Raw genomic sequence first — 27,205 nt, forward strand, 5'->3', positions numbered from 1 at the left:
TGAATACCTAATAACGGCTCAGATAAATGGGGGTTTATTTTAATGTATTTATTTGTAAAGGCGGTAATTAAAATGGGGCTATTTTCGGAATTGGCTAGCGTGAACTAAAAGGTTATATTTAAATGCATTATTGCTGAGAAATTCCAGATTAGAGAAAACAATAGAATGTATTGGAAAGTTATATTTAAATTTATATTTAAATATTTTAAAACATTGCCGCGTTTTTTCGCAATACAAACAAGGTTGATTTTATAATTTAAAACGAAAATACCTGCTTATTTTACGGGGAAAAAAGATTTTAATGCCTGAATATTAGATCAAATCCCTTAATGAGAAAAATGATTTTGATGTAAATTGTAAAATAAAACGATGATAGATCTTAATAAAAATATTAAAAATGATTTGTGTTTCTAAAGAAATAAAAAGCATTCAAAACATTATTAAAAACTTGCTTTTGTTATATTTTACAGACACCTTTACAATTTATTCGCAACCATCCAACACAGAGCCGCGGGCATTAGAAGTAAGAGGAGTAGAATAGACACATACTAGTAGCAGAAATGTTTGAACAAGAAAAGTAATTATGTTCAAAACTTGTATGTTACTTTTATCCCGCATTACTTTCATTCCCGGTCTTCATCGCAAGGTTCGTAAGACAAGTCAAACCTCATGCTTGCGCTTGTCGGTGTTGCTCTTGGCAAGCGTGTGAAGTACCTTTACATTGTGGCATTTTGACATTGTTAATATTTTGAACAACTTGAGACATCCTCCATATGCAGAATGCGCATTGGGCGGTGCTGCAATAGTTCCCACCTGTTCAGAACCCATGTCCGGGACTCTGCCATTTGCGAATGTCAGCTTGATGAAGAAGATTTAAACCATATTTTTTGGATGCCCCATAAATTATTTTCATCCAACCTCTATAATATTAATATTCCATTCCCTATTCATATTCTAACTCTCCTGCCCCCCCCCCCTCCACTAACACATGTGTAAATATATAAATAAACGATAAACAAAAAACTCGATACTGGCCAGAACACCCGAGTAGAGAGGTGAAAAGACCATAAAAAAACGAAGACGAAGAAAATATTGTCAATATTGCTATTTCTTTTGTCTCTGTTTATTGTTTAACGACAAACGAATATATATAATCTGTGGTTTAGTCAATTCGCGGCGCATGCGCAATAATCCCTTGTCTATGCGCCTGTGGGTCGTGTTCGTTTTCCCGCGTTCATTTTACTTGCGTCCATTTTCCGGTGGTGGCGATGTTCCAGTGGTTTTAACTAATATCCGTGTATGCTGTTTTTCTCATAAAATGACAAAATGTAATTGAATAATCAGATCTGAAAATATTAAGTTTGAGTTTTCAAAATGCGCTACGCACAACTCATCATGGGGCCAGCGGGCAGCGGAAAGGTAAAAAAATCGATAAAGTCTTTTGTAATCTGTGTTCTCAGTTTATTTAAACAGTAATGATGTTTATAGTCTATCTGTTTTTCAGTCGACATACTGCTCGACAATCGTCAAACACGGAGCAGACTGCAACAGAACTATCGAAGTGGTGAATCTCGACCCGGCCGCGGAACATTTTGATTACGATCCCATTGTAGATATAAGAGAGTTGATTCATTTAGATGACGCGATGGAAGACGAAGAACTACAGTTCGGACCCAATGGAGGACTCGTGTTTTGCATGGAGTATGTATTTTTACATTTTTCTTCCCTTACCAATGATTAACACCGTAACCTCAAAAGATGCACACATTATAAAATGGCGTAATTAGAAATGAAATTATAAAGTATGTTTTTTTCCCCCCCCACCATATTAGTTGGCCTGTGTTTTTATTTTAAATATTAAGCCAGATAACAATAATTTGTTTTTGGTAAGAGTAACAGTTTTTTTCTTCTCCCTTTTTTTGTGGCTTGTTTAATTTGCTACTGGGGCGTTCTAGCGAGTGTACTAATTTTTTTCTCTTCTTTTTTTTGCATTTTTACTCGTGTTCATGTTAGTAACTTGTATAATATGCAAGTAAGTACCTATCTCATACAGTCGAGCTTGATTATAACGATCACGGAAATAGCTAGATCTCGGATATAATGAGGAAACATTAGTTGACATTTTAGTTTGTGGTTTTCTCGTCAGCACATTCTGCCGATTATGGCTCGATATGGTTGAAATTGCGTGTAAAAAATCCAAGCTTTGTGAACATAGTAAGCACAGGCTTGGCACCTCATTACAATTTACAACTTCTTTGTAACAATGTTTTGACTATGTCCAAATGCTTGCAGACTGGCTGGATTTTTTCCCTAGGGAGTTGTTCACATTTAAATTTGTTGCAACAGAGAGGGAAAATATATTTTTAAATAATATAATTATATTATTGTTATCAAAAACATTTTTCACTTTGTGGTATGTATAGTAAAAACATTTTTCACTTATTTGTTTATAAATTTGTATAAACCACTTAATTTTTTTTAATTACACTTCGACCGGTTTCGAGGTTACTACCTCATCGTCAGGAATTTAACTAACTTATAATTACATGCGTTGCTATTTATATAATAAAATATTGTATGGAAGAGACAGAAAATTGAAAGAAAGAGAGAGAAAGAAGATAAAATAAATCATAACGGGAATAGTTTTAAAAGAGGACTCGAAGTTAAATTTAACTGATTATTTATTATTTGAAGTTTTTGATTAATGGCTTTACTAATTTCTAATCGTTCTAAATTATCGAAACGAAAACCATTTTGATTGACATGCAAAATTTCTACACACGTTTCTTGATTAAATTCATGGTTTTCGGATATAAGATGATTTGCGAATTCTGAAAAATTATTATTACTCAGACATCTTATGTGTATATAATTATACATTTTTACAGTTTTAAAATTTTAATTATCATATTATTTACAACAACAAACCATCACGCCGTTTCTCCGTAAGGGTAGGCAGAGAGGATTGAACGCCACAACACTATCTTTGCATACAGATCTCGCTTCCTCTACATTCATACATCTTCTCATGCACGCCCGCTGATTATTCCGACTTTTGACATGTCCATCTTCAAGTATTTGTTGGATTTGGTCTTTCTCGATCTTCCTCTATTTCTGCATCCATCAACATTCGCACTATAAATATTCTCAGCCGTTCTTTCGCTGTCCATTCGTTCTACATGTCCAAACCAGCGCAGAGCTCCGTTCTTGATTTTGTCGATAATGCTTGTCTCAGCCTTACATAATTTACTAAAACTAAAATCCCACCAAGCCAATTTCTGTAGCTTGCTGGTGGAGATAATATTTATTATATTCCTTTATATTTATATTCCTTTAATTTTTTCATCTGTTGAGGTCATAAGCCCTGTAGATGCCTAGACTTCTATTTCACCTTCTCTTAAATGTTCTTCATCTCTGTTGTAATATGCTAATGTTAACAGCTCCCCAGGGAGTTGAATCCAGTCCTTGTCTACAAAAATTTGGACAAACTCAAAATATTGTAAATAAAATAAACTTTAAAAGAAGTCTTTTATTATATAAATAAAAGACGAGTGAAAAATTTGGAATGTCCAGTGACCGGTTTCATCGCTTTCGCGGCATCTTCGAGACTGGTATCTTTATTAAGGAGTTCAATGTATTTATACAAAACACAGGTAAGGATAAATAATTCAAAGTTATATGAAAGTAAATTAAATAAAGTTATTTTTATCTTAAGGATCATTATCAAAATTTTTTCTTCAGGTTAACTAACGAGTTGATATAATGCTATTTTAATGAGTTTAAGTATTTTATTTTATTTTTAGTGTCCCATCCTTCGTGAGTGTGATTTTTGTAAATTATGATTTCTGAAAAACAAAGGGTAAAAAGTCATTAGTAAAAATATATTACAATGGGTAAAGTAATTGAGAATGCACGTTTGTTGTGTGTTATCCGTTCATCAAGTAATTCTACGTCGGTTTATTTTTTAATCTATTAATTTTGAGAATTTCTAATGTGTCAAGTTTATGGCCTTTAGGTGCAATATTAATTATTTTTTAATTCAAAGGAATGTTTATTTTCTATTAAATGATTGGCAAAAGAAGTTGTAAATTTTAATGAGGTGCCGATCCTGTGCTTACTAAGTTCACAAATCTTGGATTTTTTACACGCAATTTCAACCATATGTGTGATACTCTGTCAATGCTCTTGCGAAAACACCAATTAGGTACTTTGACACTAACATAGTGTCATAAACGTTCACAGATCCCAGCGGCATCGATAATAAGTTTGTCTTCGATTTAGATTTTATTACGTAGATTCTTATTTTGAAAACGATCTTTTTAAACAATTGAAGAGTTTTTTTTCAACTGTTGACAATTGTATCGGACATCGCCGCGCGTGCGGCAAAGGGACATGCAAAGCGGCGAACAAGCGCCGAGCATTAAACATCGACACGAAGCCGAGCGGCCCTTTTGCGGGCTCCCAGGCGAAGATGGTAACAGCACGGGAAAAATAGTTGAAATGACCACGGAGAGGCGGTCGAACCCCCGGCCGCGACCGAAGCTTCCCGAGTGGCCGCCAGGGCGACGAATGGCGCTCGGACGAGAGTGTACGATGCCAGTGTTTTAGAGTATTATTTATATGTGGGGTTTTCGCGCCTTTTTTCGGCTAGGAGTCTCGATTTGTAATCTAACAAGCTGCCCCTTAAATAAAGACGGTAAATTATGTCACTCGCAGGGGCAGAAGTTGGAATATCGAGACCCTAGCCACATATTTGTATCGGATGGCGGGGAATCAGACCCTGTCCAATCCCATTGAAACTTGTGTCACCCTTTTTATCAGTATGTAGGATCGTTCCCTGTATCATTTGTACATTAATTATGATACGGGGAAGAGGCCTACATACCCGTTTCATATGTGAAACATATCCCGAGGGAATTATCGGACCTCATAAGTATGAGAGCGTGCTACGATATAAGCCGGGAAAGTCCGACCCCTTCTCGCTCTCCCTTGCGGCCTATGTATGCTGTCTCGTACCGTGCCCGACCGTGGCACGGTACAAATTTGTTAATAAAACCCCTGTGATTTTATGAATAAAAGTGTGTATTAATCGAGACTCTGCGTTTTTATTGAATCTACGCCCTCTCCGCCTTCGATGTCGCCGCCTGCCCCTTTGAAGAATATCGCCGCAGACTCAGCCTGAAAAGTTATCTCACCCGAGATAGCCGGTCAAATAGCAGCTGCAGAATCACCCCTATCTACAGTTCAACTGTATGCACGGCGAGGTGTCGTGTATAACAATATTTTTCTTCGTATGTCCGAGAAGAAGCTCGTAATAAAAGAGAACAAATGTATAGAGAAAACCACCAACTAAAATGTCAACTATGTTTCCTCATTATATCCGAGATCTCGCTATTTCCATGATCGTTACAACCAAGTTCGACTGCATATATTTTTTTTAAATTTTGAAATTTTTGTTGTTTTCTCTGTACGTTTTCAAATCTACATAAAAATGTCCAGCAATTAGATTTGAATGTGGCGATGTCCACAAATTTAGTGCTTCGAACATTATTAATATCTTTTAATTGTCTGTCAGGACCCTGCTGGAAAATCCCGAGTGGCTAGAGGAGAAGTTGGGAGACGGGGACGATGACTACATCCTGTTTGACTGTCCGGGACAGGTGGAGCTGTACACGCACCTGACCGTGGTGAGGAGGCTGGTGGAGCTGCTGCAGCGGTGGAACTTCAGGCTGGCCGCCGTGTTCCTCATCGACTCGCAGTTCATGGTCGACGGGGCTAAATTTCTCTCTGGTAATTATATAAATAATACGGTTCTTGCGAGAAAGGAAACCGGAATCCTGGATGGGTGTTTTCCACTCTCTCTGGTTGCTCTCGGGTAAAACACCTGAATAAGGAAATCAAGTAGATACAAGTTCGCCTCATTGTGTAGTGGTTGATGCATTAGTCTTCAATTTTCTATGTCTCGGGTTTGATTCCTGGCAGGTTGGACATGAAATGGGCGCCTCCGAGGTGTTATGGCTAAGGTGCTTGACTCGCATACGGAAGATTCCGGGTTCGAATCCTGGTAATAACCGCCCGAAACGAGATTTACAGTTATTTAAATAAGTTAAAGGCCAAATTCTGCGAACTGTGTAAGGCTGAGACATGCATTATCGGCAGAATCAAGAAAGGTGTGCTGCGTTGGTTTGGACACGTAGAGCGAATGGACAGCGAAAGAACAGCTAAAAGAACCTAAGATGCGAATGTCGATGGATGCAGAAAACTAGGAAGACTGAGAAAGACATGGAACGATCGAGTCCATTAAATACTTGAAGATGGACATGTCAAAAGTAGGAATAATCGGCATGCGTGCATGAGAAGATGTATGAATGTAGCGGAAGCGAGGTCTGTATGCATGTATAGATTTTTTTGTTTACTATTTTTCTATTAATATGTATTTCATTGATATGTAATTATGCTTTATTATTTTAATACTCTGTTTTATTATTATGTTTATTGTAAAAAAACAAAAAAAATAAATTTAAAAAAAATAATAAAAAAAAGATAGAGTGATATGGCATTCTATCATCTCTGCCTACTCCTACGGAGAAATGGCGTTATGGTTTGTTGTTGTTAAAAGTCATAAATTTAACTTGACAATAACAAAACTCACTGCCGAAAGCCGAAACAAACGAAACGTCACAGGTCACGCGGCCCGGTCACGGCCACACAGTGCACCCGAGTTCTGCGGAAAGTAATCCGACACATCCCAACCTCAAGTTTTAGCCGAGTCGAAGTTTCGGTCAGCTTTTGGCCGAAACGGAAACTTCATTCGGTCAGTAAATCCTGTTGAGAACACTATCAAAGGGCTGTTTCCCAAGCCTAGATGTCAATCATCATCATTCCCTTTCCGCACCTAATGGTGCATGGGGCACTGAAGTGGTACGCCAATTGCGGCGTATCTCGATCATTTTTGTTACATAAGGGTGAGATGATCAGTCTAACGCTTCCGGTACCAGTCTCGTGACTACGAAATATTCTGGTGGGAAAACACCCTTTTACATGACTATTTCATATCAACCGTGTCCGGAATTGAGCCCGAGACCTCTCGCATGGTAGGCGAACGCGCTCACTATTACAACTACAACAACAACGAACCATCACGCCGTTTCTTGTAGAGGTAGACAGAGAGGATAGAACGCCATATCACTCTATTTTCGCGTACAGACCTCACTTCCTCTACATTCATACGTCTTCTCATGCCCGCACGCCGATTATTCCTACTGTTGACATGTACATCTTTAAGTATTTTATGGACTCGATTGTGCCATGTCTTTCTCGGTCTTCCTCTTTTTCTGCATCCATCAACATTCGCATCGTAGATCCTTTTAGCCGTTCTTTCGCTCTACATGTCCAAACCAACGCAGCACCCCTTTCTTGATTCTGTGGATACTACATGTCTCGGCCTTACACGGCTCACGGATCTCGACATTTGTGCCTCTATCGTACATTGCAATATATAATATCAATATACGCCGCATTTGGTCTGGGCCCTATGCACCACCAGGTGCGAAGGGTACACTATGATTATGATATTAAAGAGCTTAAGAGATTAGGCAGGACCTCGAGCCCGGCGAGCCGTTGATTGGAATGAAATGGTAGTGACGTACTGTAATTATTGTCTTTGTTTACAGGAACCATGGCTGCCCTTAGTGTTATGGTAAACCTGGAGTTGCCACATGTCAATATTTTAACTAAAATGGACCTGCTTAGTAAATCTGCGAAAAATCAAATGGACAGGTAATTCTTCCCCTCTTGCAATTATTTATTCCCTCCATTTTTGTGTTTTTAGGTTGTAATTTTACACTTTGCTTTATGAACATTTATTGCTGCCATTTTCATATTTTAGTTGTAATTTTAAAGATGCTTATTGTGTTTTTCAGACATTTATTATTTATGAATATGATATTTTGAAATGTTACCCTATGGTCACTCAAACAGATCGGTAGTGGCCACAGAATTCTTTTGCATCTTCGAAATTCATAAATTCATCGGAGGAGGGGTTGGTGGCCATGGAATTTGGATAAAAGTCAGTGTCTTTACATTTTTTTGCACCACAACAGGCCAGGAGGCCTAATTACAGTGGTGAATTACATCACAGAGCACCCAGGCTTGAGAAAAATCAGGAGAATGATTTTTCGTGTCAATAAAAATCAACTCCTTAGACGTTACTACAAAGTTATGTCGTCAGTTTTTCTGACAACTGTCATTCTAATCATGCTATATTTTAAGGACTATAGGTAAAACTTCTTGCTTCTGGGTTAAAATTTTCTTAGAAAAATGTACTAATTAAGACATTGTGGACAGGATTGAAAATAGTATGCAAGCGTCACCATTTGCTAGCTTGCCACTTTGATTATTCTTTTATAAGACCCACCGAAAACTCTAGCTTAACGGGTAACTAAAATGACATGTATCCAAATATTATAATGAATGGTGTGATCGCTCAAACCAGATGGTAACAGGTCATAAGCCCTGTAAATGCCTAGGCTTCTGTAACCCTTCTCGTGAATATTTTTTATCTCTGTTGCAATATAGGTCAATTTACCACACTGTCGATGTTTGTCTCGTTTACTTTGAGTTGTGATTCTGTTTCATTGTATGCGACACGATGACTGAGTAAAATGACTTCCGCAGGTTCCTGGAGCCGGATCCCCACAGTCTGCTGGCCGACATGGAGCAGAGAAACACCAAGTGGTACGAGAAACACAGGAACCTCACGGAAGCCATCGGAAGGCTCATCGAAGACTTCAGCCTGGTGAGATTCTACCCGCTGAATATACGCGACGAGGAGAGTATAACGGACCTGCTGGTCACCATAGACAATATAATTCAGTACGGAGAAGATAGTGATGTCAAAACCAAAGACTTCGAGGAGCCCGACCCAGAAGACGAAGATAATTAAAGTTTGGTGAATTGTTTATGTGATATTTCTTTACGCAAAAGTATGTCGATTTTCCAGTTTGTTGTTCATAGTGCGTCTTCAAATTTCATAATACTTTTGAATTTCTTATGAAATTCATAATACTTTTAAGATAATGGAAAAATATATATCAACATTGTCCTTGACTCTTTCCATGCCCAGTTCTGTGTATAAAATGGAACCAGAATCAGATAAAAATCTGGAAAAGGGCTATTCAAGTACTGATTAAGATTAGAGAGAACTAGACTCAAATTGTTTTTTTACTGAACTTTTCTGAGTAATGAACTGGACGATCGATGTACTCGACAATAATATCCGGTGCGAAGGACCAATATTTTGAGTATGTTCAAAAATATATTTAAAAAAAGTATTTAGGAGATTGGGGCGTATATTGCCATCTGTTGCTTTGGCAGTGACTTATTACACAAGAAGCTTTCAATATCAGAACTCATTTCATCAATGCGTCTTTCAGCGGTATTGTTGCTTAAGGGAATTCTTTTAATGATATCAAAATCATCATAGTTTCCAGAGTTTCTTCAAAATTCATCATTTGCGGGCATAATTGTTTACAGGAACCTTTCATTTTTTATTTCAGCCCACAAGTATCAGTCAGTTTCCTTAATGACCTGATTCGTTATTTTCCTCATAACATATTATCTTAACATAGTTATCACTAGTTAACCGAGGGAGCACCTGCATGGAAGCGAAGAATGTTTGCATTATTGATAAAAATCTGTAAAAAAACATAATTTATTTAAATGTCTGAAATAGTGAATTACGCTAAAGTAGAAAGTACAAAAGCCGACGGCCGCCCGTATGTCTTTGGGAATACTAAACAATCAATTAATGCATCGTCTTGTCATTCAATTGGCTTCAATATGGCAATCTTTGGGAACCTTTATAGCATGATTAAGATGCATCAAATGTGTATCCCGAGTTCCCTTTGATAATGTATGTATATATATAAATTAATAATTAATATAAATTAGAAACGAATTTAGTGTTGAAATATAATCAACACCGACTGACATACTCAAAATGTGCCAGATCTAGATCGAGGAAAAAAGACCTCAAATCAATCTGACTAATATTTTGACAATATATTACGTGTTGAAATTGATTAAATTTATTAATTGCGAGTACTTACCTGTATTAACTCCGTTATTTTTGACAAAGACTAAAAATGTCCCGACAAATTAAAAAAAACTTACGAACCTCCAATTTATGAGCACAAATGGATTTGTCGTAATTTGTATAATGGCGTCTTTTGAATTTTTACAGATGATGCAATATATTCAATTGCCAATGGGCTCCATGCAGAATTTTTTTTTTTTATCTCAAAAAAAAGAGGGGAAAAAAAGAGAAACACGAGTGCGCTTTTTTTTTTTTTTTTTTTACTTTTAAGCAAAGTACTACGGTTTTAAATTTAAAAAATTTGATTTCGCGCTAAAACGGCAACTTTTGCCGATTTTTGTTGTGTGACGTCATTTATCGCGTGTACGAATCTGTATCTGTCAAAACAGAACTAATTGCTTGCGAGTTGTTGAGTTTAGTCGAGTTGTTTTTATTTTAATTGCCGTGATATTAACATTAAAGCTTATTGTGTTGCAATTATCGAACGATGGCTGGGTACAAATACTGTTCAGTTCCTAGATGTGTTAATACGACACATACAACACCGGGAAAGAAGTTTGTCACTATTCCACGAGATGCTAAACTGAGAAAAAAATGGTTTGTGGCGATGAAGAGACAGTTTGACAAAATCAGCTGTAAATCCGGAATTTACTGTTGCGAGGATCATTTCAACGTAAGTTCAAATTTATATTTTACACATTCTATACTTCTATTTATTGATTGATAATACATTATATGTACATATTAAATATTATTTGTCAAATAAATACAATATATTGTAATAAAAGCATAAACTTATTTTGATGGTTAGCCATTTCGTGATGTAAGTATTCTAATTATGTTAAATGTTATTTTCACAGCTTGAAGAAGATGCTGATAATTTTACCAGATTCAAGCTTATGGGAGGAAGGGTGTCCTTAAAAAAAAATGTTGTTCCACACATTTTCGAGTGTCAAAAGAAAAACATCAAATTTTTACGACAAACGGGACACAGAAGAAGCCATTTAGGAACTCTTGAAAGAACAATGACGTCTGAAGTTCCGGAGGAAGAACAACCCTGTACATCTTCATCTATAAATGTTGCAACGGAGGCAGTTGAACTCGAATTCGCTTCTTCATCCCCCACAGTTGAAAAAGCTAGTAAAATGACTCAAGCAAGTTTAAGGTCAAATAAAGTCATTGTTCGCAGCAAGGGAACATCAACTGACGCCACGTTTCTAACGGTGACAAGAGCTACATCTCCTATTATTTTTCCTACACCTAAAGATCTTACCATAAGCTATGATTCAGTTATGCCAGATAATGATGATGAAATACTAGAATGGAAAAGTACTTCCGATGACCAGGACTTTGTACCTCATGACGATACTTCTGACGATAATGCTGATGCTTTTGAAATTCAAAAATATAATGTTATTTTACGACAGGCTACTGTAATGGGTATTGAAAGAAATTATCGACTTTGTCTTGGCATACCAGATGATATGGCATATATTTTAACACTTCTGTGCAAAAAAGTATGTGACTCGCGCCTGAATATTTTAATAACATTTAAAAAAATCAGATTGGATGAATCAAATGCAATTCTTGGAATGCAATTTGGATTGTCAGAACCAACTGTAAGCAGGATCTTCAGGAAGACGGTAAAGCTAGTAGCGATCTGTCTGCAGGAGCTAATATTTTGGCCAGACCAATATACCGTTCGGCTTCATTTGCCTTTGCCCTTTATTGCAAGATACAGTAAAGTCCAAGCTATCATTGATTGTTTGGAAATACAAATCGATAAGCCTTCAAACCCCATTAGACAAGCCACGACATGGTCAGATTACAAAAAATGCAATACCATCAAATACCTTGTCTCTTGTACACCGTGCGGACACATCAATTTTATTTCAAAAGGATATGGTGGACGAACCAGTGACACAAAGATTTTCGAGGTTTGCAGATTTTTAGATAATTTGAAACCTGGTATGGATGTGATGGCAGACCGAGGTTTTAAAAACATTGCTCATTTACTCGAGTTAAAACAATGCAAGTTAATTCGTCCACCAAGTGTGAGCGCGGACATTCCTCTATCTTGTGACAAGGTCAAGGAGGCTAAAAGGGTGGCTGCGTTACGAATCAACGTTGAACGTGCAATCAGTCGGATAAGGGAATTTAAAATGTTGGCAATGCACGCATGCATCGATATTAATTATGTTGGCCTCTTAGATTATATTATTAATATTGCTTGTGGGTTAATAAACCTTCAGGAGCCACTGGTTAAAATTTAATAACTATGAAAATAACAATAATTACTTAATACTGACTTAAGCATTTTTTTATTTACAATTTTTTCGTTTACATTTAGTACATTTTTTATTACATAATATATTTGTAACTTTACAGCTTTACATGAAAACTAAAAAATCCCACATAGGCACAATAAGTGTAGAGGCACAATAAGTGTAGATGCATAATATGTAAATATATTTAAAAGAAAATAAAACATGAGTAATAATTTTATGTTACATTCAAGTTGTTTTTTTTAATTTTTAATTTGAGTAAGAGTAGAGAATCTGAAAACAAGAAATAGAACAAAAAAATATTAAATGAAAGTTGATAATTAAATTAGGAAAAAATACAAGAGAAAATTAAAAGTTTATCGGGAAAAGAAAACATTGACATTTATATTTTTGACCTAATTTATAAAGGAATCATTAGTAGAAGAGAGGCTTAAATTACCATTTTCTCTTGTGTCTAAAAAGTATGATTTATACAGTTTAAGGGCAAGGACATTTGCACGACTCTGTCCTAGTGTTGATTTACAAAACGGTATCTCCAGCACTTGATTCCTTCTGCATTCTCAGTAATCTTTTTAAAAATCATCAATGACTATGCTAAACCGGTTTCTATTTCTTTATTTTTTTTGGCCATCACTATTTTACAATATAAATGTAAAGATTATTTGAACATTAAAAGTTTTGTTAACCTAATATTACCCTCAACTTGTAAATAAATGCTTAACAAAACAAACAAATGTTTTTTATATCTCAACAGAGTTAAAGAAGCATGGAATGGAGTATTTATAGAAGGAAATGTGTGTTCGTGTGCACTTGACGTATTACAACGTGCAAGTGCTGTAAATAAAAACAATATGGCCATTTGTGTGTACAATATATATATTTTTTATTTATTCATAATTATAATACAGTAATGTATTATATTCCCAGGAGTTACAAACAACTCAATTTGGGACTTGAATAATATATAACATTTTTTTGGATAAAAAATATTTACAACCAAGAAACAAAGCAAGTTTAAACTTATAACTAAATATATCAAAACAAAATCTATCACTAAACATATCAACACATAATTGTAACTAAAATATCAACGTGCAATTATTATACTAAATATATCAACAATTATATTTTTTAAAAATCCAAGTAGAAAAAAAAAACAAAGTACTATACAGAATAAAACAAATAAATAAAAAAAACCCTTTCAAGAATAGAGGAAATGGTGAATCTAAGACTAAAGAGGTAAATTAGGTTCGTTAACAAGGCTACGAAGGTAATGCAACTATCAAAATCAACAATATGTATTTATAAAGTATAAAACAGAATAAGTAAGTAATAAAAAAACATGAATTTATTTGAGTTTATTATAAATTGCTAAATTCCAAAACACTGTACACTTTTCAATTAAATCTAAGCAATACTCCTTATTTATATTTATATACAAATGTGTAACATTCTTAGATTCCTCGAAATCAGGATGTGCTACACAGTACAGAGCTTTTATTTTGTTAGAAAAAAACATTTCTAGCTGGACCTGAGCCATATACTTTTCAGAGGGATTTCCGTCTGTAAAATATGTTTGAAAAGTGGCATCAGATACAGGGCATTTCACCTCAACAATATACTCTTCGTACAGCGCATCTGGAGATGCTCCAAATATGGGGTATTCAGGAGACAAAAAAATGCCACACTTTCTAAACTTTACATTTAGTTTTCTTTGCATTTCTTTTAAAACTAAGGACTCTAAGGACCTGCCGCGTAATAACGCCGCAGTTGCTTTCAACTTGGCTCCCAACAATTTCTCACAGAGAGAACCATCACTTGTCTGGCACCTTGACACAGCATAAGCGTTGGAAGCAGTGATTCGAGCAAAACGCAGTCTATGCCACAAAGGTATATCGTTTTGCTCAACAGTTAAGCGTTCAGCAGCTCTGCAGATAGGCATCTTCATTTGACCCTGACAATATTTTAAAAAATCTTTTGGGAGAAAATTACTTTGTTCTTTTTGAAATTGACACATTAAAACATGCAAAGATAACCTATCTACATCAGTATGTTGGGTAAAAAGACGCATTCGTCTTGAAGTACCATCACCCAACTGGTTGCTGGCATCGACTACAGCTGCCAAAAACGAGCCATCTCCTGATGGCAAATCCTCGTGGTTTCCAAATTCCTTGGCCATAACGAAAGGAATCGTGGTGCCGATACCTGCCATTATCGGACGCTTCCAATAACAGGCTACTGAAGTAGGGCTGGGCTCAATGCTGCGTCGATATAGCCAATATATAAATGCTACTGAGTGTTTGCATCCTCCTGTAATATAAATGTTATTTTACAGTTATTTATAAACATGACATCGTCCTATCTAGCACTTGCTCAATACACACTAATAATTTGACAGATTAAAAAAATATGTGCGACGCGATTAATTTAACAATAAAATTTTTCTTCCTTCTGCAAATTTATACAAAAAGAACATGCAATGCAGTACGTTTTTTTCTTTTTTTTAAATAAATAAGACGCTTCCGATGTCAACTATTCATCGACAATAATGCGTCTACTACCATGCTTACCTTGAGAAGCCGCACAGTCTTCACATTGGCACGATATTATTTTATTATTTGCCTCATCAATGACGCTGATAACTGAGTATGCCTTCTTCCGAATTTTATGCTCTGGTGTAACCCGGCATTTTACAGTGCACACATTTTTATTTCTTTTGATCTGGACATATCCAATAGCGTTGTCCGCATATTCAGCTCTCGAAGACCTGCAAATAAATAGTGTATTTACAATTTTGTCCCTTCTGTGCTTGGTTACAGTTTTTAAGACAATAATTAATCAGACATAAAACAGTCAGTATTTTAATTCTAAAGTGTTTATTAAGAACTAATTAAGTCCATTAAAATACTCATGACAGAACAAAGGAGGTTATGTATGGAAAAAATAGTATCCAAGTATATTTACACCATTTCTGGCGATAAGTTGTATCACTGCTGAATATAAAATACGTCTTTAACATATTAAAAACTCAATATCAAAGAAAGGTGACAGTTTTAAGTAATATATTATAGTTAAACATTTTTGAAACTCACCTGTCAACTTTCACTCCCCTCATTTCGGCGCTGCAAAAGTTTGTATTTTCGGAAAAAAACAACATTAACATGGATTCATTTACATGAGGAATGTTATCCGATTGTCCTTTAATAAAATTATCTTCCGTCATTTCGTTAAAATTGCGAATAAAGCGTTAAACAAACCGTCGCCACCAAAAACACCAGCGGAAATGAATGACAGCGTTGTCGAACAAGATAAATGACGTCACAAACACGACAACCAATCACGATGCGTTCGAAATCCATTCGCCAGAAATCAATATTTAAAACGAAAATTTTAATTAAAAACGGCTAAAAAATAAAATTAGACTTGAAAATAAATAAATAGTTTTTAATTTTCTTCCAGGATCATCAATTACTTTCATCTTTTCTAACATATGCATGGAGCCCATCGGGCTTCGCTTCCTTTGTTATTAGATGCACTGGAAGTGGCACCGCTTGAACCACTAAACATCCGTCAGAGGCACTCGAATATCTCGGCGCTTTTCTCCGACAAGCGGCGATTTTATTGCGTTCAGAGATGTATCCGGGTGGGTGGCTCCATTGAAGCTATATGCTGTATGAAAACAAATTTAGGTACTACAATTTTCTCCTTGCGGGTCTTTAGGTGTGTTTTTAGCATGAAAGCGTCTGTATCGTCTTATGGTTCTAGCGCACAGCACTCTTCATAAAGAAGAAAAACTTTATGGCCTAGAAATTTTTGTTTAATTTGTTTGCAGTACTTTATTGCGGTACATTTCTTGAGATATAAGTCCCGGCTCCACGGGACCGTAGTTCTGTGCTGAGTTGGGAAGAAAATTAACAGTACGTTCGGAGATGCATCCGAGTGGGTGACTCCACTGAAGCTAAATGCTGTATTAAAACAAATTTAGGTACGACAATTTTCTCCTTGCGGGTCTTTAGGTGTGTTTTTAGCATGAAAGCGTCTGTATCGTCTTATGGTTCTAGCGCACAGCACTCTTCATAAAGAAGAAAAACTTTATGGCCTAGAAATTTTTGTTTAATTTATTTGCAGTACATTTCTTGAGATATACGAGGGAGATTCAAAAGTAATATACCTAGGTGTGAAGAAACAGACTTACGGATTTTTTTTATTGTTTTTCGATGTAATCTCCTAGAGCAATACATTTACTCCACTTCGCAGGGAGCGCGTTCATACCTTCGGAAACAATTTCAACTCCTGGTCTTAAAAAAACGTCGAAACTGCGCACCTGCCTTCATCCCCCAAAAATCTCCATCCCCTTAGGTCTTTTTTCAAGTGTCGAAAGAGATAAAAATCACAGGGGGCCAGGTCTGGACTGCAGGGGGGGGTGACTTAATCATATAAACCCCAATTCAGTCGTAGCAGCCCGAGCAATGCGGGACTTGTGCACGGGGGCATTGTGACGAAGAAAGAGCACCCCGCGTCAAGACTTCCTCCGTCGCTTCTCCAGTATTCGCGCCTTCAGTTTTTTCAAAACACCAGCGTAGTAGGCCCCTGTGATCGTCTCCTTGTGGGGAAGATAATCAATCAATAGCAAACCTTCATTATCCCAGAATATGGTCGCCATAATCTTCCCGGCGGACGGTTGAGTCCGAAATTTCTTGGGCGGCGGAGAACCCTTATGTTTCCACTGCATTGGCTCTTGTTTTGTTTCCGGATCCCAATGGTGAATCCAGGTTTCATCACCCGTCACTATTTGCGACGAAAAAGCTCGGCCGCCTTCCTCAAATTGAGTGAAGTTTCTTTTTTTTAAAACGGAACCCGTTGTTCCTTCTGGAAAGGCGTCAGCATTCTCAGAACCCACCTCGCGTTGACCTTAGTCATCCCTAAATGTTCATGTAAGATTCTTAGAACTGATAATTCTGAAACCCCACATTCATGAGCTAATTGAGGAGCTTTTGAGCGTCGGTCTTGCAGCACAATTCTTTCTATTTTTGCCACTATTTCGGGCGATGTTGCTTCAACCGGCCTTCCACTGCGCGGGCCATCTTCGACGGACTCTCGACCCCACTTAAACTGCTTAGCCTAATATTTTACTCTGTAATAAGAAGGTGAAGAGTAACCGTATGCTGCGATCATACGCTCATTTATTAGCTTTGGTCCATTCTCTCCCTTTTTCTAAAAAATCGATTACGGCACGATGCTTTAAACTCGTTTTAGCCATTTTTACCGCACCTCGATGCACTCAGCGACCGATTACTCCAAGAGCTTACGCGCGACTGAAGTGGCCTGACACGACAAGACTGCTCGACCCCGCACTACGTATCTATCATAGCTAGGTAGATTACTTTTGAAGGTCCCCTCGCAAGTCCCGACTCCACGGGACCATAGTCCCGTGCTGAGTTGGGGAGAAAATTAACAGTACGTTCAGAGATGCATCCGGGTGGGTGGCTCCGCTGAAGCTAAATGCTGTATGAAAGCAAATCTAGGTCCGGCGATTCTCCCCTTCCTGCCGGTTTTTAGGTGTGTTTTCAACATGAAAGCGTCTGTATCGTCTTATGGTTCTAGCGCACAGCACTCTTCGTAAAGCAGAAAAACTTTATTTGAAGTAGGATGTACCGATAGAGTAGGTAGTGATTCTACAGACGAGTGACGCACAGGGAGTAGTCGACTACTAAATGTAGCTTGAAGAATATCCTACAATCTCCATGTGTTCCATGTTTTAGGCATTGTACGAGGGCGGATTGAAACATTTTTTTCCTCAAAAACCATTTATCTCTCAACATAGTCTCCTTTTACTTCGACGCACTTAGTGAGACGATATTCCAACTTTTTTATGCCATCTGAATAATTCGATTTCGGGAACCTCTCAAAATACGCGTTATTTTCGGTTATCACTTCTTCGTTTGAGCTGAATCTTTTTCAAGCGAGCCAAGTTTGGAAACAGGAAAAAGTCACTAGGAGATAAATCTGGGCTATAAGGTGGATTATCAACCAATTCAAAGTGTATTTCACTAATTTCTTTCATTTCTAATGCTGTTCATGCAAAATTTTGAACACACGTTCATATGAGATGTTTACCATTTCGACAATCTCACGCAACTTCACTCGGCAATCATTCATAACTATATCGAGGATTTTCTAGATAATTTCTTCAGTAACCACCTCTTTTGGCCTTCCTGTTGATGGTATTGTTGCAGTGCTCGTTCGGCCGCGTTTAAATTCAGCAATCCAATATTTGACCATGTAATCTGACGGAGCAGACTCACCGTAATGTTTATCGAGCTTTTCTTTTGTCTCTTTCGCTGTTTTCCCTTTCAAATAATAGTGTTTAATCACTGTACGAAATTCGCTTTTTTCCATTTTTCAAGAAACACAAAAGTTGTTTACTTCAAACGACTACAACAAATAAACTAATCGATGAATTTGGGTGACATTTTAACAGCTGCCGTTTGACAGATCGCAATTTGGAAAAATAAATCTTTTTTGTATTTGTGCTGCCATCTAGCGCTAGGTAGCTTCATTATCAATCCGCCGTTATAATGCCGCCTAACGCATGACACATGAATCACGTAGGTGTCAGAAAAATGATAAAATTAAAATTATTACCCTTGTTCTCTCATATTTTTGACATACTAATACATGAATACTGCGCCGATAAAATGATACGCCTTTGGACCGAAACTATTCAATATCGCTCGTTCGTATTTTAACGTGAATGTGTGTATCATCTTATGGTTCTTGAACTTGGTACTCGCCGTGAAATAGAAAAACTATTTAAATTGGAAAAAATACCTTGACAGCCTCGATAGAGTAGAAAAAATTATGAAGTAAAATTATTAAAATAAAATTAATAATGATTAAAAATTCAATTAAATGGCATTCAGTCATAATTATATTGAGGTGGAGGGGTAAAATTGAATTACAATAATCTGTGCAATTAGAAAATGTATTTTAACCTATTTGACGCGACAAAAATATCCCTTGCTACGTTCTCACGCGGCAGTCCTTTTGCCTAATCTTATTTATGACTTTAAACAATAATAACGCTCATATTTTAACATCTTGTGTTAATGAAATCATCACAAAGATTCTGAAGTACGTTTCTAAATGTAAATAAACACCTCAAATGTTACTAAAACTCGATAAATCATCGAAAATAATCTCCCATACAAGGCCAGCGTCGCCATAGCTAGACTACATAAGTAGATGCGTGCATATAGTATATTATAATACGCACCGCATACAGAGCCATGCGCGGGTACCGCAGCAGACTACGCTTGAAAAGGTCTTAGATTAAAAATAAAACACTTAAAAATACATAAACTAAATGTTTTCTATTATAACTGTCGGAGAAATCAGTTTTTTTTTTTTTGTCTTGATAAATTTGAAAACATTTGTCAACGCACAGCGGCACATTACACTCAGCACACACAAATTTCGTTCGTTTTCTCATTTTCGGTTTTAGTTTAGAAGTGGCACAGGCACTTTTTCTGTGGGAAGAATTTTAACGAGTATATGTTTATTCGTTATTGACGAGGATGCTCGAAGTGGGTTATCGCTTGATGTTGTAGGGTGGAAAATATGGGGTACAACTTTGTGATATTTTTTCACTAATTGTTCAATTACTGCCAATTGAAAATCGGCCAAGCTATTTTTTTTAAATTTTATTGTTTATGTGTGCATTTAACAAATAAAGGTCGATAATATGAAAAGCAACTTTTCTATACCACTTAACTGATTTTCTCATGCAATTCAAGTTGCTAAGCATCATGTCTGCTTTGTCAACCAGCCCCATGTTTTTATTGTAATCTAATACACATTGAGGTTTTAAAATAATAGGTTCTCCTGTTGTCCTATTGGTTTTCCCCGATGACGCCATAGATTAATCGTGAAGTGTTGCAAGCATGTGTACTTGGCGTTTATCGGACTCGTTCTAGTTTTAGACTTAAATATTTAGGGAGAGGATCCAGTAAAAAGCTCCCATAATCTAATATGCTTCGAATAAAGTTGTTATAAAATATTTTCATTGTTGAAGGGTGCGATCCCCACCACACTCTGGATATAGCTCGTAGAGGGTTTAGACTTTTCTCGCATTTTGTAATTACATAGTCAATATGAGCTTTCCATGAGAGTTTCCTGTCGATAATCATGCCCAAAAACTTAGTGGTACTCGAGATCGGAATCGATACTGAGTCAACGGTAAACTGCGTTATCGGTACTTAATGTTTTCTAGTAAAGAAAATAACAGAACTTTTTTCAGGAGCAATATCAACACGTATTAGCTCTACAAAAACATTTTTAGCATCATCTACAGGAACATTAGTAAACAAATTTACAATATCGAAGGAAACTATTTTGGCATTATATGGGATATACAAATCTTTGACTTTGTTTGCAAAATCTTAAGTATTTTTAATACTGTGTTTGGGTTTGAATATTTTTTTAATATTTATTAAATCATTGAGTTTTTTACATAATTTAAAATTTGGTGCGCTTACATACGATACCACTGGCCTAATTGGTATTTTGTCCTTATGGATTTTGGGAAGTCCGTACATTCTAGGTGCTTGAGGATTCTTATTAACAAGGAAATTCCCACTATTACCAATGATGGTTGAGCACTGTTTAATTACTTCTTTTATTTTGGCTTGAAACTTAGATGTGGGGTTACTTTTTAAGATTTCAACATTTTCGTTACTAAGGAATTCTTTACATTTATTCAAATAATCAATTTTATCTAAAATAACAATGCTATTGCCTTTATCTGATTTAGTAAAAATTAGATGGTTATCATTAAGAGACTTTTTAATGCTGTTAACTAAAACATTTTCACGATTTCCCGTGCCATACTTCTTGGATGTGGTGTTCTTCAAGAGGTCTGCACAGCGATGTTTGACAGGTGGCGATTCTTCAGTTAGGGCAGCATCCGTATCCACTGCTAGTTGGATAAGAGATTTTTAACTGGTGTTTTTAAAGTTATATTTAAGTCCTTTATTCAGGAGATTTGTATTTTGTCCTTATGGATTTTGGGAAGTCCGTACCTTTGATTAACCTTGATGAACGATCGATTTGTACGAGCAAAGCTCATGTACGTAAATCATGATCATGTTCATCAAGGTTAACAAACCGCATTCCTGCGCGTGCGCCGACCCCCCGCCGCCGCCGCTGTGGGGCAGAAATTAGTCTCAGTTTACAGACGTGTAATTCGCAGTGGCGTCACGTGGGATTTAACTTTGCCTGGATATAAATATTCAGGTCCAGGCAACGTTCTGGATAAAGGAGATCCTGTTAATGATGCAGATTGGATAGCAGCAATTCACGATGCTCAGTATGAATTTGCCGAAAATGAACAGGATATCTTTGATAGTGATGAGACTGCTATTAAAAATTTCGGAAAGGATGTTTTAGCTCATCCAAATTTTGGTAACATAAGCGGCGTCGTCGGTTTGACTATGAAACATTCATTGGAAAAGGTGTTGGGTTCGCCAGTATATCCAAATATGTCAAAGCGACCGCACGCCGGACAGGAATCATATGGAACAATCCAACAAGCGTTAAGCGCTGCTTGGAAAGCACATAAACAAGGTACATCCATTCCGGGAACTTGGTCTCAATTCATTCGGTCCCGCCGCTGAGATACGTCGTCAACATAGTAAGAAAAAACAACTAAAAACGTCTAATGAAAGTACCGATCCTGAACCTCAACCTGGATCTTCACGTGACCCTGCCGTCTCCTATCACGACGAATCCAACAATTTTGACAACAACTTATACGCCGCCGAAGCCAACAATCCCGACGCAGATACCAGTTTCGCTTCCTTACCTGATCTTGGAGATCTCGGTATGGATATTGATCTTAACAACGCTGGTCCGCCTGGCGAACTGGCCCCTAATCCTGGATCAACTTCAAAGAGTGGTGGAAATAGTTCAAATCAAGTGGGAGCTGTGTCGCCTATATGGATTTCGAGGAGCATTCAACCCAAGCCGCAGATATACAAATTTAGAAAATCCAGAATTTGGAACACGTATGGATTTGCTATAAAAGAAATAGGAACAGCCACACACACACCTGAAAAACCCGATAAAGTTATAGCTACGTCACTGTGCAATATGTTTGTGGATTTTTTGCCTTCTTATATGACACAATCAGAGTGGAGTGCATTACCTCGAGGTTCTAAAGCTATACATTGCTCGTTTAAAGCGAAACCTATTGGTTGCCGTACATCGTTTGGAGTCGGAGAAACTATAACTGGTAATGCAAATACGGAGCATATGCTAATAGCGCACAAAGCAATCGGTATTAATAACAGAACATATGGATTAAATTTGAATTATACTTTAGAAACAGCAAAACCGATGATACCTACTGTTACTATTGAACAAACAATGGGACCCATCATAAGTAAAATGTATACAGATATTCCTAATACTAGTATGGGTGTCCCTAGGCATAATGGTGTATATTGGTGTTTAAAATACACTACGAATGACGAATTAGGACCACACATGTTACAGAATTATACGGAAGATTTTTTATTAAATAGTGCATTGGGCCGCGAAGTTGTCAACTACGAACATTCCATTTCTAATGGTTATATTTGTCCTCCTAAAATGCACGTATTAGGTTCTGAAGTGAGCTATCATACGCAAGGAATGTCGTTTAATAATAGTCATTTTGTGAATAAACGAACATGTGTGATGATGAATAAATCCGGTCTTGCCAGAGAATCTTATTTAAATGGTCCGACTACAATTTTCAATAATTCCAATATGCGCTTGTCGGATGCATTTCCAACTCAATATCTGACTACATTGGAAATGCCTTATATATTTAATCCTAGAAAACCATTACTGAATGCAACATGTACGGCACGACCTCGAGTACATTTGGGATTAATGGCCGTTCCGGAAATTAATCCGTCTACATCTCAAGAAAACTTTCAAACATCATTAGTGTCTTGGGAATGCGGTGTTTTATCTCACGAACCGAACAGTGTTGTTTATGGACAGCAACGATCTGTTGGTTATACAACTGGACAAACATTCGTTGACTTGGACCAAAATGAAGAAAGGAGTGTCCCTGAAGATTATAGCAGTCCGAACAGAAGAGAAGAGCACCCAGACGACTCTCAAAAACTCAATGACTTCGGCAGCTATCCATCGGCCAACACGAGATCCTCTAAAAGGAAGCGAGATGTACAAGGGACCCCGATGGACGGGAGCACATCAGAAATAGAATCTTTTATGGATGACATCGAGTGTTAAAAATTTATACATAATCAATGTTGTTTTCATTAATAACCTTATAATATTTTAACAAGTCAATATATACGGTGGGTAATAATTTTTTATCACAGCATTTTAATTTGCTGCAAGGTTGCCATTCGTACGTAAACATACGCGTACGAAAGGCAATATCCTTTGGAAAAATGTCATTGTTACTAAGAACAATTACAGGCGTTCTGTTCACGATGGCATCATCTAAATATTTAACTTTAACATTCATCGTATCGCCACCAAATAACATTTTAACGGTTTCGAAACCCGTAGGTTCGCATTGCGGTTCATTCCATAATATGATACGTCTATTAACCGTTTCCATTAAAGGAAAACTACAATATTTATTGAAATTACCCATTTGGCCGAAATTTAAATAAAAATGAATAATGGCGTCCATAAAATAATTTTTTCCGGCATTTGGCGGAGAGTGTATAAATAAACAATTCCTTTTCGGTATTTTCTTTTCACACACACAGTATAAAGTATATAAAAAGTTTTTGATTGAGATTTTATCATTATTAAATTGGAATTTAAGCAATTCCTGAGCTACCATAAAAGAGGTGCGCAAATCATAATAATAATTGGACACGTCCCCGTTGGGAGAATTAAAATACAAACACCTTGCCTTTGAATATAAACTAACATAATCTTGGAATGTCATTTCACAATAGTGTCTTTGCAATATTAATAATACACTTTTAATAAAATTAGAACTACGAGGTGTATAACGCCACTTGGAAGTTAGCCATTCCCTCAAATTGAAGACCCCTAGAAGGGGCGCTGTTGGATATTGCTGTAACCAGTCCAGGAGTTCGTCTCCTTTGTTTCCTTTGTGATGCCCGGAGTTTGGGAGATTGATTTTGCCGCTTCCTGGACCAGTTTTTGCACCATCATGTCCTTCGGGTCCGCAATTGAGGAACATAGAAACGTCATCCTTGTATCGGCTAACTTCCACCACATCTTCCTGTCCACGTTGCACACTTTTGAAAATGGGTATACCTCCAACTTGATTACCTTGTGCCCAGACTCGCCCGGCGATTTCCAAGTAACAGATTTTCCGTCCACTACTTTGGAAATACTCTGTGAGACTTTCCCGTGCTCGAATGAGAAGTCTCTAGCCCAGACAATTCTGCGAGGGCATCCTTTTCCTTGTCGAACACTGGCAATCGTGGATGATGGTAGTGGTCATTTCCGTGGTTGGCGACGATGAAGATTGTACCTCCGTATGTTTGTCTATATCCAGGAGTGAACGCTGAAAAATATCCCTCACCGCCTGGGACATAGTGGTATGGTACAATATCATGTAAAACTCGGTTGCGCGGAGCTTTTTTGTAAAAGCCGTCCACGAGAAGTTGTTTAATGAGGATTTCATTTTCACCGTGTGGACTATCTCTTTGTATAACTTCTTCCACACGGTGATCAGCTTCGTGAAACTCCTCTTCGATGACAAATCCAACTTCTTCATGGACGACTTTTCGGCCAGCATTAGTATCTTTAGGACGGACACAAATAAAGTGCCCGTCCACATTAACTCCAGTTGTCCCAGAAACGAATCCTCCGATGCATTCTCGGGAAGTTCCTCTGGGCAATTCTTCTTCGCTTTCACAACTCGTTTCACTGTTATCTTCGCATTCTGAATCGTTTCGTCGCAGAATTGCTGCGTATCCATTTCCTCGGCTGGTGGAGGCATGTTCATCTGGTCCACAGCCAGCAAAAGTTCCTCTGAGTCGCTCATCAATAATTGCGTCGTCATTTTCACTTTCAGACCAGTAGACGTCACTTGGCGGAGATTCGTCAGACATTGTTGGATGAATGGCGATTCCAGCATTTATAAAGCAAGAAAATACATTAAAGTAATAAACAACATTCCGTGAGATAACCTTATGACTTTGCTAAACAGGTTATCGATACAATAAGTGTTCCGCGATACATTAGGCGCTGTAAACTGAGAGAAGAAATTCAAGACTAATTTCTGCCCCACAGCGGCGGCGGCGGGGGGTCGGCGGACGCGCAGGAATGCGGTTTGTTAACCTTGATGAACACGATCATGATTTACGTACATGAGCTTTGCTCGTACAAATCGATCGTAACTTTGATGATTAGTAAACAAATTTACAATATCAAAGGAAACTATTTTGGCATTATATGGGATATACAAATCTTTGACTTTGTTTGCAAAATCTTAAGTATTTTTAATACTGTGTTTGGGTTTGAATATTTTTTAAATATTTATTAAATCATTGAGTTTTTTTACATAATTTAAAATTTGGTGCGCTTACATACGATACCACTGGCCTAATTGGTATTTTGTCCTTATGGATTTTGGGAAGTCCGTACATTCTAGGTGCTTGAGGATTCTTATTAACAAGGAAATACCCACTATTACCAATGATGGTTGAGCACTGTTTAATTACTTCTTTTATTTTGGCTTGAAACTTAGATGTGGGGTTACTTTTTAAGATTTCAACATTTTCGTTACTAAGGAATTCTTTACATTTATTCAAATAATCAATTTTATCTAAAATAACAATGCTATTGCCTTTATCTGATTTAGTAAAAATTAGATGGTTATCATTAAGAGACTTTTTAATGCTGTTAACTAAAACATTTTCACGATTTCCCGTGCTATACTTCTTGGATGTGGTGTTCTTCAAGAGGTCTGCACAGCGATGTTTGACAGGTGGCGATTCTTCAGTTAGGGCAGCATCCGTATCCACTGCTAGTTGGATAAGAGATTTTTAACTGGTGTTTTTAAAGTTATATTTAAGTCCTTTATTCAGGAGATTTGTTTCGTCAACAGAGAACACATGTTTGGATAAATTAATTAACCGATCATGAATGTGTGACATGTAGACATATCTTTTGTATAAGAATTTTTACGTTGATTTACAATTGAATGCTTCAATGCTAGCAATATGTCTGACTTTATCGCCTAATATATCCCATTCTCTTGGGTGTAGCACATGAACTAACTCACAATGGAGGCATTTTGAGATTGTTTTTATATTATCACGAATGGAAAACATTGACTCAAGTTCTTCTTTTAACCACATTTTAAAGTTTTTCTAGCCACATCACTTTTCTTTATAATTTTAACACTGACATATTTAGGAATAACGTTGTTTTTTAAGCACATTTGGTTAAAGTATATATTAAGCGAAATCAATCTGTATTTGATAGTTCGTTTTTTTATACTGGTTTGCTTTTTTTGCCGTACTGGCCACAATTATATTATTTATTGTTTCAGCATTTACTTTGTGGAAAGACATTTTGAATTTATTTAAAATAAAACACTTTGTAAATTTACCACACAAGAGTTTATTATATTAAATACACGACTAGTTAATACACGACACGACGACTAGTACACGACATTTTCTTGAAGGCTTAATTGGTTTAATGCGGTCAGTTCATTATCCTGACCGTATTAAATAGAAAAAATATTACTTAGCAATTTACTATATACTCGTAGCATACTTTTAACTAACCCTGAACAACTAATTCC

At 36.8% G+C, this 27,205-nt stretch overlaps 2 protein-coding genes across 3 annotated transcripts; one reads left to right on the forward strand and one right to left on the reverse strand.

Moving 5' to 3' along the window:
- The first annotated feature begins 1,202 nt into the window (after window positions 1-1,202).
- On the forward strand, window positions 1,203-11,721 carry LOC148277272 (GPN-loop GTPase 3). Its single transcript, XM_088233105.1, has 5 exons — window positions 1,203-1,419; window positions 1,505-1,701; window positions 5,576-5,790; window positions 7,674-7,779; window positions 8,677-11,721. The coding sequence occupies exons 1-5, from the start codon at window positions 1,375-1,377 to the stop codon at window positions 8,942-8,944; spliced, it is 831 nt and encodes a 276-aa protein (XP_088089231.1). The 5' UTR covers window positions 1,203-1,374; the 3' UTR covers window positions 8,945-11,721.
- LOC148277273 (uncharacterized) lies at window positions 11,298-25,767 on the reverse strand. Of its 2 annotated transcripts, XR_015823538.1 has the most exons (3): window positions 15,474-15,902; window positions 14,952-15,148; window positions 11,298-14,691 (listed from the first exon to the last, which is right to left on the reverse strand). XR_015823538.1 is itself a non-coding variant. In XM_088233106.1 (2 exons), the coding sequence occupies exon 1, from the start codon at window positions 25,526-25,528 to the stop codon at window positions 24,815-24,817; it is 714 nt and encodes a 237-aa protein (XP_088089232.1). In that variant the 5' UTR covers window positions 25,529-25,767; the 3' UTR covers window positions 11,298-14,691; window positions 14,952-24,814. The 2 variants fall into 2 exon arrangements, 1 of the variants encoding a protein (XP_088089232.1); XM_088233106.1 differs by having other exon boundaries at window positions 14,952-25,767.
- Between the last annotated feature and the right edge of the window lie 1,438 nt (window positions 25,768-27,205).

Source organism: Micrasema longulum, unplaced genomic scaffold (genome assembly GCF_059751315.1).
Source record: "Micrasema longulum isolate JH-2025_06_02 unplaced genomic scaffold, ASM5975131v1 h1tg001057l, whole genome shotgun sequence".
NCBI lineage: Eukaryota > Metazoa > Arthropoda > Insecta > Trichoptera > Brachycentridae > Micrasema > Micrasema longulum.